The sequence below is a fragment of the Carex rostrata genome, chromosome 15, assembly GCF_964058835.1.
Source record: "Carex rostrata chromosome 15, lpCarRost1.2, whole genome shotgun sequence".
Classification (NCBI taxonomy): domain Eukaryota; kingdom Viridiplantae; phylum Streptophyta; class Magnoliopsida; order Poales; family Cyperaceae; genus Carex; species Carex rostrata.
In genome coordinates, this window is record NC_135932.1 from 664,956 (window position 1) to 674,968 (window position 10,013).

Here is a 10,013-nt window from a genome sequence, read left to right on the forward strand (position 1 = left end):
AAGAATTCCTAAACCTATATGCAGACGCCGCTCCAACAATTGTTCAACATAATTGTTAATTAATCATCTAGCAATCTCAAAACGAAAGGAATATAACCCAACAAACCTTTATTTATTACTTTTACGAAAGAATTGTCAAGTCAAATTGTGATGTTTTGCTTTGATCATATGTAAATTTGTAAGATTGCTTGGATAGTGTTGTGATAATTGAGGCAAATATATTAATTAAAATCTTATTTATAAAATTCGAATTTTCCATTATTCTGATCTCTAAATTAATAGACTCGAAATATATCCTTGATAGCTACTGACAGAATGCAAATACACGATGCAAGTATTTTGTATATCACATAACTCTTATGCAATACTTTCAAATTATTTTTAGATTATACACAGTTGTTACCGTGAAATGGCTAATTCAGACAATTGGGTTTAACACTACAACTTTCGCAGTCTGAATTCTGAACCCATGATGATACCCATCATATCATCATGCGCATCATGGTACACAGCCACTTGTAGATAGGAATCAACTCCCTATCAATTTCTCCTATTTTGAATCTCAAAATTCTACAAATTCAAACACAACGAAATGCTGCGGCGACTTTATCATAACAAAAATGGCATTGAAGGCCGTTTGGAGGAAAAAAAAAATGTAGGACATATAAGACTACATCTTCAAATGTGGCACTGAAAATTGGAAAAGAAGAAGAAAAAGAACAGAAAAATTATAAGTTAGAATGATCAAGCAATACAGAGAAATACAGAAATAATATAGCAGACAATAAAAAAACTAAAATGAAAAAAGGGGTAGTATTGAAAGTGATATCCTCAAATCACAAAATATTTAACATGGATGTAAAAATTGCATGTAAATTAACAACCAAAACACCAATAACAAACTGACTCACACAAGTTTATTAACAGAATAAGCATTGAATCTCCACGAACAATAAAATGACACAATAAAAACTGACAAACTCAACCCGAAATTTTCTTCCAATTTTACACCACAAAAGTCAAATCTCTAGCGGCGGCCCTTGCTGCTACTGCTGGTGTTACTACTACTACTCTTCCATGGTTGAATCACCGCAACAACTATGACAACGACAATAAGTAGGAGAATAATTATGGCGATGCACATCCACTTGCGAGAATTCTTTTGTAGCTTTTTAGCCTTCTGGAGAGCAACTGTACCAGATTGAACGTGATCTATAGCACTAGAGACCTACACAAAAGAAAAGGTGAACAGAGAATCAGCTGTGTTGTACCTATGAACAAAATTCGACTTTTTCCTGCTTTGGTTTACAAATTAGTACATGCAATATTCAACCATCCTGCAAGATCTTTTATTTTCCAAAAAATGTACCCCTGAAAAGCATGATAAACACCAATCCCGTCTAATCACAAAACTTATTTTGATCATATCGGCAAGTCACACCCAAAATTTTACTTCTGCTTGTTGAGCGATTTGCAAAATAGATTTTAAGTTAAAAAAATCAAGAAAGTTCAATAAATGATGCTACTTAAAGAGAATCTTACATGTGATTCAATATTATCCAGCATGTCTCCTTGCGCTTCGACTAGTACCGCCATATCCATGAATATCTACATCAGGCAAAAATTGTCACACTAATCTTAAAAACTTGGAATCAAGAAAACACTAATTTATCCAAACCAATTTTACCAAAACTTCGTAATCAAATTATTTTACTTTGTATCTGTGTATACAAGGCAATAATAGTTTATGAAATGCAAAAAAAAAAAAAAAAATAGAGGCATGAACAAAATCTTAGTTGATCTTGCATTATCTATTCAAGGAGAATTGCTCTTCAAATTAGCTAGAGCTTAAATGGACAAAATCCCAAGAAAGAATCTAGTCAATCCATGATGTATTGGACAAAGTAACCATTATGAGGTAAGAAGTTTAATTACCTGCTGAAGTTCTAGAAGTTTCCTCTCCAGTTCTCTAACAGTGTCATGTCGCTCTTGTATTTCAGCAAGTGTCTCCATCACCTACATTGCATACACCAAAAATCACAAGTAATTTTAGTGCCCATAAATACTGAAAGCCTTTGAACCTTATATCACAAAAAGAAAAGAGAAATCATTTTTCCTTTTTTCTCCCTTTTATGTATTTTTTATGTTTAGGGGTTGAATAAGTTAACCAACCTGTCCACGTCCCTGTTCTTGAATAGCTTCTTTGAAAATTTGCTCACTTTGTCCCGTCTCAATCAATCGATCAACTGTCTGCATTAAATCAGAAAGATTTTTAGTTTTATTTTCTCTAGTTATGAGAGAGATATTGACATGTCAAAAATTCTTTGCAGAATAAAGATCTACCTCTTCATCAGCACGGTTGCCGGTCACTAGAGAATAGAAGGATAAAAAATGGACAAATAGAGGCACAAAGTTAGGTTTACAAAATGTAGATATTGAAAAAAGAGGAAATTTTTCAGACAACTAATTCTCTAACCTGTGAAAACTCTTCTTTCAACAACTTCTCTATACTCTTGCTGAATAGTTTCTCTTAAAGCCTGCATTACAATTTTTAATGTACTTAGCGAAGAAAGAAGGAAGAATAATTAAGAGAGAACATATCAAAGAAAGCTGTCATGACACGAATGAACTTATTTCGTGCACTAAACAAAAATAAATTGAAAATGAACTTACCTGAAAATCATCCATTCGCTCTTTAAGTTTCTTTTTCAATGCTCTGCAAAATACATTTAAAAGCTCAGCTTGAAAACAAATAAAATAATTAGAGGTAAACATACCAGGAAAAAAAAAAATTGGAGAAATAGAAACGAAATAATTACATTGTAGTGGCAGTTCTCGAGCGGTCAACACCTGAGCCCTTCCCACACCCCGGCTTCTGTCTATTTGCTAAGTTCTGTTTTCATCACATCACATCACGAGAAAAGACAAAATTAGAGAGTTCAATGGCCTAATGAAGAGAACAATGAAGAAAATATTTCTCATTGAAATGCTCAGAAGACTTGAAATTAAAAAGAATACAGATTGCCTAATACCAAATTTCTAGTTTCTATGAGATTTGGGTTCAAAGTCCAAACAAATGATCTTTGCAAATATATCAAACTTATGCAAGCATGACAAGGGCTCCTCTCCTTAAGCCTCCTTAACAGTTGCCCATATTAATTAAAGATAATCATAATTATGATAATAAAACATTTAAATTCAAGGTCAATGTAATTAATATTATTATATTAATATAATTATAATCAACATAATTAATATAGATTAATGTAACTGTGCTGATTAACTTATGTAACAAAATATAATTAACAAGATCAATGTAATTAAAATATAATAAATCTTACTCTATGATTAATATTTATGATTATGATTGGGTTTCATTTCTAGCCTACCCCAACTTGTTTGGGACTAAAGACTTGGTGGTGGTGGTTGTTGTTGTTGTTGTTGTTATGATTAGTCCAATTTTAATTAATCCAATAATTAAAAGGGTACTTTGTTGCTCTGCATTCATGATCATACTGAAACTCGTTTGTAATTCGGAGGCCTAAATTCTACAATCTTGCCCAGCATGAACTCCTAAATGCAACTTAAATCTTAATCCTCAATTTCTTTATCCATATTGTGAAATGACTAATTTAGAGGAAAATAAGCCCAAGTTAGAATTAATGCAAAATTCAAAAGGCCACTTACATCTTTATCCAGCTCTTCAATCTTAGCCTTTGCAAACCTAGCAATTTTACTCACTTCATCTATATCCTTCTCCATCCTTTGCTTGATAGCTACAACAAAAGTACACTGTTATAATCATTTTAGATAGAAGGGGACTGTTTGATCTGCAAACGTTAGGTATCATGCTCCACATATAATAGGTGTCAAAATTACACTATTTCTCCTTGACCGGCTCATCTTTCAAGTATATGAGAAAGGACAAAGTGGAAACTTTGGTTCTCTTAATGAAATCATCAAAGGTGGTATAAATGAAACTTGATCCTAAATTTTACACATGTAAGCACAAGATGAGACTAACATCATTATTTGATTATACAATGGAATAGGCATAATGAGATTTTAAGATCAGACTTAGCTTGGATTCAGCCTAAATATTTTGACTCACCTCAGCCTTGATCCAATCTGATTAAAAAGTTAATTTGTTCAGTGAACTCACCTTTCATAGCTGATGCTTTGGTGACAGCCTTCGACTCCTCATTTGCACTCTACAAGAATATTATCAGGAATTCAGTTTAAAACAAGCATGTCAAGAACCGGTACCATATGGTCAGTACAAATCTTCTATATTTTGGTACCATAACTTTGACTTTTATGGCTAATTTGACCTTCATTTAATCCGGAATCTGTGAAAAGCCCAGAGCCTGCATCTACTCTTACCTAATCAGTCCGGTTTAGTACTTTTACAAAATTCCAAGTATTGATTCCCTTGAGCTAAATTTGTCCATTTACCAAAATAAACTTGATACATAAGCTTGCTGAGGTATATCAGAAGGATCATATATATATTTAATACACAAGCTGAGTGGAAAATGCAATTAGCCCAAGGTCGACATGCTATTTATTTCTTAAGGTCAACATATCAATTAACAACTCTTTGTAGGATGGATGATCCAATAATGAGAAATCAATGTTAAGTATACTTATTTATTAAGAGAAAAGAAGAATATGGCACCTGAAGCTTCTTCAATAGTTTAGTCAGTTTCTCAATCTGCTTTTCTAATTCTTGAACCTGAGGCAGAAATGAAATAATGCTATCAATAATTAATATCCACAAAACTACACTGTACTAATATAATTGAACTACTGAAGTTTAGTTTTCGTTTTGAAAATCTAGCGCTATTTATCATATTCAAAAGACCCAAATTGTCCCATGCTTCAATCAACTTTGCTAGATATTTGAATATCGAACGAAGTTGATTGAATTGCTTTTGAGTCTAAATGAAAGCGACCTGAGATTGGTTTAACAAAAAAGAAGTCATGGCAATTAACTTTGTTTTGCTTGGCTTAGGCTTAGTTTTAAGACTTGGTTTTTCATTGCAACTTCAGGTATCATCTGACAAGTGCCATTTCAAATTGCAGTATAATACGGGCTGTAATTTGCCAAGAAACCCTCAAATGTTACTATTTTTTAGCATCACCTGCTTAAAGAAACCTTCAAGTCCTAATTCAGCCGAACTTGGGCCTTGCCTTCCCATTTCAATGTCTCCATCATCTCTTGAGCTTTGGCCTCGAGGCAACTCAAAGGAATCCTGTGAAAATAAATTTCAAATATTAACCTTTATAGCCTTCAAAATTTCTTTCATTACTTCACGAGCCTAATGCATTTATTACATGCAAGTACAAATCTCAAAAATCACAGGCATACCCCACCCCACTTAAACATGGTGGATGTTCTAACAAAAAAATTGTGTACAGGATCATAAAACTATGGAATTTTTATGAATACCCCGACAAAATTTGAAAATTCAAGTATACCTGGAAAGGGACAAGTCTCACTTAAAAATGGAGTCACCACATACATACTCTACCTTCATTTTAAAGATAATAAAATACCCCAAGTTACCCCCATTGCCCTGCTTTCGTGTATAGAAAAAACAGTGAAGAAGGGCATTTGGGTTTTTCTTGTTGAGTAAAGGGGAAAGAATGAAATGGACACTTCTCATGGCTTCTAAATGTTCTCTTTTGTAGGGTTATGCAGGGTATGAATGATAATTTGATTTTATCCAAAACATGAACCACACTTTGACATTTTGCAGAGGTGCACACGAAATTGCTCCCGGAAGAAGTGAGGAATACTATCAATGGCCACAAGCTAGTAAAGGGCATAGCTCTATGTTCCTTTTTTTGTTTTTACAAACATATCACCTTTAGAAAAAGCATACAAGTCCTGAGTCTAAGGGTACACATTCCAAAATTTTAATTGATTTTTATGTCAGTGTGTATTTTCAAAAATTCATTCATGGAAATCTAGATTCTAGAAAATTGGATATTACAAGAAATTAAACAAGCAACAAACCTATACATTCAATAATTGTATCTATAGCATCCATATACAGCATCTCAGCTGTGCGGGGCAGCCATTGCATGTGAATAGGATAAAACAAACCCTGAGGTCATTAAATTTTAAGTATATTCTTCCCAATTCAAAATTTAAACTTGAAAAATACTGGATTTCATGCATCGATAGTGTTTTCAACTAAAATAAATTTTAGTGAAAAAAAATATAGTGGTTCAAAGGATCTGCCTTTTCCAATCATACCAATTGTACCCTTATTACGGTTCAAAACCTAGATTTTTCCCAAGTTGAGCAAGTAAAGAAGAAGAAGGACACAAACTTACAAATTCCGTATTAACAAATCTCAAGATAACATAAAATAACAAGTACAGAAATGTGGTGTACAGTCGACTTACTGTCAAAAGATTGTTCATCTTGGAACAAAGCAATCAGCGCCGAATCAACAAGTGACTGCTAGTAGCTACGAAGAGTCGACAAATTGGTTCAGGTGCGATTTTGCGAAGAAGAGGAGGGAGGCAGTACGGGAGAGGAGGCGACGGAGGAGGGGGGAGGAGGGGGGAGGAGAGGAGAGGAGATCTGGTTCGATTCAAAAAGGAATCGTATTACTTGCTGCTTTACTAGACGACACGGTTTGGTGCGGGGTGACAGACTCTGTTTGTATTTCCGCCGTATTTCAATTCAGCATGAGAGAGAGAGAGAGAGAAGGGTAGAGATTTTGAGGGAGCAGTTTTGACTTCATGTAAGGCACGGACAATAGAATTAAAACAGTTGTATAAACCTCGTGAGATGCATGAAGCAAAAATTGATCTGTTAGTGTTTTTACTCAGGGAGAGAGTAAATTCCAATTTATTATTTAATTTCAAAATGTTAATACTTTTTTTTTTAGTTATTTTATAAATGTGATGCTCTTGAATGGAGACTATTTTTCTTCTTATTTGTTTTAATCGTGTGACTCTATCTGTCTATCAGCGTACCATTATCTACTCATTTAAAACAAGACGTGTTTGATATTATCTAGACGTGTTTGATATTACATATTCTTAAAATAATAAAAATATTATGTTCGTTTGTTATATTATTGTGCGCTTAGGCATATTATTTTCTTACTGTACGTCTTTTACTATTTATTTATTTTACTATCTACTCATTTAAAACCGAGCTGATTTATAATAAATTATTCAAATAAATTGAATCCTTAAATCATTAAAGTGGATCATAAAGTACTTAATATATTTGATTTGGTCGAAATCGGTTCAAGATTTTTGTTTGCTATTATTATTAATGTTTTTAGTTTTGAACCTTTTTACTATTATTCTTTTTCAGTTCAATGTTTGTTCAAAGCTTATTCGAACTCTTAAGCCGTTGAACTAAATCATAAATATGAAAGCGATAATCATAACATATAGCGGTAAAAATATCCACACATCAACTCAGGAAACAAAAAGCTACTAAAGTTTTTTTTTTTTTGTTTTTTGAAGAAAAGAAAGCTACTAAAGTTAAGACATGTCATGATTTATTTTATAATTAAAGTGAAGTAAACAAAAAAGAAAAGAAAAGAGCACAACGGATATGTTGGGGTGGGTGGGACCGCAACGCTCCCAATTCATGCAAGCTGGAGGCCAACAACTCATGACTCATGAGTGGGTTGGATTTTGTTGGCTCTCCGTTGGCAGTCAAATAAATATATAGCATATACTGGAATTAATAAAAGAATGTATAGTATATAATAAATAATCGTAGGTCTCTCTCACATGAATTATAATTACAATTAGTTACATAGTACATGGATACCGACCCTTTTAATCAGCAGCGGAATCAGAGCTTCAGACTAAGTCAATCATATAAAAAAAAAATTTGCAGAAAATGAGAATTAATTTTGCAGTATCATATTATTTTACTCTAAATTATATAAAAAATCATACATAAATATAAAAAAATAAAATAAAAAATCAATTGACTGCAATATCATATTATTTCTTCCTCCAATATCATATTATTTCTTCCTCCCTCCGCCTCTCCCTTCAATGGACTGATCAATTTTATGTAATTTTCTCAAACTTGTGTTCTTTCGTTTCAAATCTTTACTTTTATTGCCTCCGACAAACTTTTGTAAAATCATAACATCAATGAAACTTGGAAGGCATAAACTTCATTTTGCTCTCAAAAAAAAAAAAAAAAAAAAATTGGATACCGGCCCCAGAAGCAGCCCTAAAATTCCTATTCGATTTCGCCTCCAGCTTGTTTCCCCACAGTAGCTATATTCAAAGAGAGTTCAGAAATAAGAGATATTGTTGAACTACCAAAATGAAATAACTAACAATATCATCTTAAAGACTACATTCAAAATGTTTTTTTTATCTTCTTATTGTTTCAATTATCTCTCATATTTTTTTCTTTATTTTCAAAGTCCAAACAATCGATCCAAACTGTTCAACATGATTTTCATATTACACTGTGCTTTGGATCAAAATTTATATATTTTTTTAAAATTACTATTTTTTAGATAGGTACAAAATCATTCTTTTTGAATGGTCCATAATTTTCTGAAAATTAATAATTTTGCACATATGTAAAAAATTGTTACGATTTCCAAAATATACAAAATCTGGTACCCAAGCACCATTTTAACATGGATATCATGTTGAGTTGTAGACTATTTGAATTTTGTAAACATGGATAAGAAGGTGAGGCATGAAAAAATGAGACAATTAAACGAATGGCTATACAATTAAAAAGAAGTAATTATATTAGGCTTTCACATTAAGGGCCTATTCGGTGTGCACGTAGGAATGGAAATAGGAATGAAAATAAGAATAGGAATACCAAATTTTTGAAATGATTTTTACTGTTCACGTGGGAAAAAAAAATTCAGTCTGAGTGAATTTTTTATTTCCCACGTGAACAGTATTTGTCGAACAGGCCCTAATTGCATAAAATAGGTTGACCTATTTAAGTAAGTCTCAAGACCAACAACATGTGACATGACATGTTACATGTCCAAGTTAGCTAAGTAGCTAAAAAGGAGAGAAAAAAATATAAATCTTGTCTTGCATTTCTTTCTCTTTATTTTTTTTTTTGGATATTGCTGTAAATATAGCCGGCCAAAGGGGCACATGGCTAAAACAAAAATCGAAATATTTTCCATTTATATTTTTTTTCAGTTTAAATTATAAAAACTAATCTATCTACAAAAAAAAATATATAAATTTAGGTTTTACTCTAAAAAATTTCTTCTAAATATGCTTCTATTTTTAATAGGTAAAGTAATTATAAAATTATATGTCATTCTGAAATTTTGTCCCACTATTCAAATCTCTTAGCTGTATTCCTGAATATTATTAGCTTCTTGTGTTGATGGTTACAGGTTGCAACAAAATTTCACGAGCTTTTGTAAAAGATAACATGCTGGCAAACCAATTGAGCATCATTTGAAGAAAAAAAATGTCGAGTTTAAATTAGGAAGAAATGGAGATGTGTACATTGTGTAGTGTCAGTGTGAGAACCTTTTTTGGAGCTGATTTGTATTTCTACAAAGAAAAAGGAGGTCAGATGATTCTTCTTTTTCATAGAGGTGGAAGCATCTGACAGGTGGAATAATGAATTAGAAGAGCGGCTTGTCTTGTTGAGTTTCATTTAAATGGGGTTTGAGAATTGAGCCGTTGAAGAGCAATTAAATGCACTAAGCCGTGCTTTAAAATTAATGCGGTTCTTTGTTAAAAAAAACTTTAATTTCATAGAAAATTTTATAAATATAAAGAGAGAAAATGGATATAGAGTCAGAATATAATCACAATAGATTTAAAATTTTAACCTAGCCAAAAAAAATAAAAATTTAGAAAATTATAATTAAATTTTCTCTTACAATAATCACTTGGTGAGATTGCGCTCCAGGAGTTTGAAATTTTTATGATTATCTTAATTTTTCTCTTACAATATGTTGGATTTTTCCGCAAATGAAAAAAAAAAAATACTAATAGAACTCAGAGATTAT

The 10,013-nt window shown here is 32.1% G+C and overlaps 1 protein-coding gene across 1 annotated transcript; it reads right to left on the minus strand.

Moving 5' to 3' along the window:
• Positions 1-826: 826 nt before the first annotated feature.
• LOC144566164 (syntaxin-132-like) lies at positions 827-6,748 on the minus strand. The gene is made up of 13 exons (XM_078316075.1): positions 6,418-6,748; positions 5,145-5,255; positions 4,679-4,735; positions 4,163-4,211; positions 3,688-3,776; positions 2,820-2,893; positions 2,674-2,716; positions 2,477-2,537; positions 2,344-2,369; positions 2,173-2,250; positions 1,936-2,016; positions 1,543-1,608; positions 827-1,228 (listed from the first exon to the last, which is right to left on the minus strand). Exons 1-13 carry the CDS (start codon positions 6,433-6,435, stop codon positions 1,028-1,030), a joined length of 954 nt encoding a protein of 317 aa, XP_078172201.1. The 5' UTR covers positions 6,436-6,748; the 3' UTR covers positions 827-1,027.
• Between the last annotated feature and the right edge of the window lie 3,265 nt (positions 6,749-10,013).

Coding starts and splice junctions, on each gene's coding strand:
- LOC144566164 (XM_078316075.1), bottom strand. Junction 2,370..2,476: donor TGAAAGAAGAGTTTTCACAG/GTTAGAGAATTA, acceptor TCTATTCTCTAG/TGACCGGCAACCGTGCTGAT. Junction 2,017..2,172: donor AAGAACAGGGACGTGGACAG/GTTGGTTAACTT, acceptor TATGCAATGTAG/GTGATGGAGACACTTGCTGA.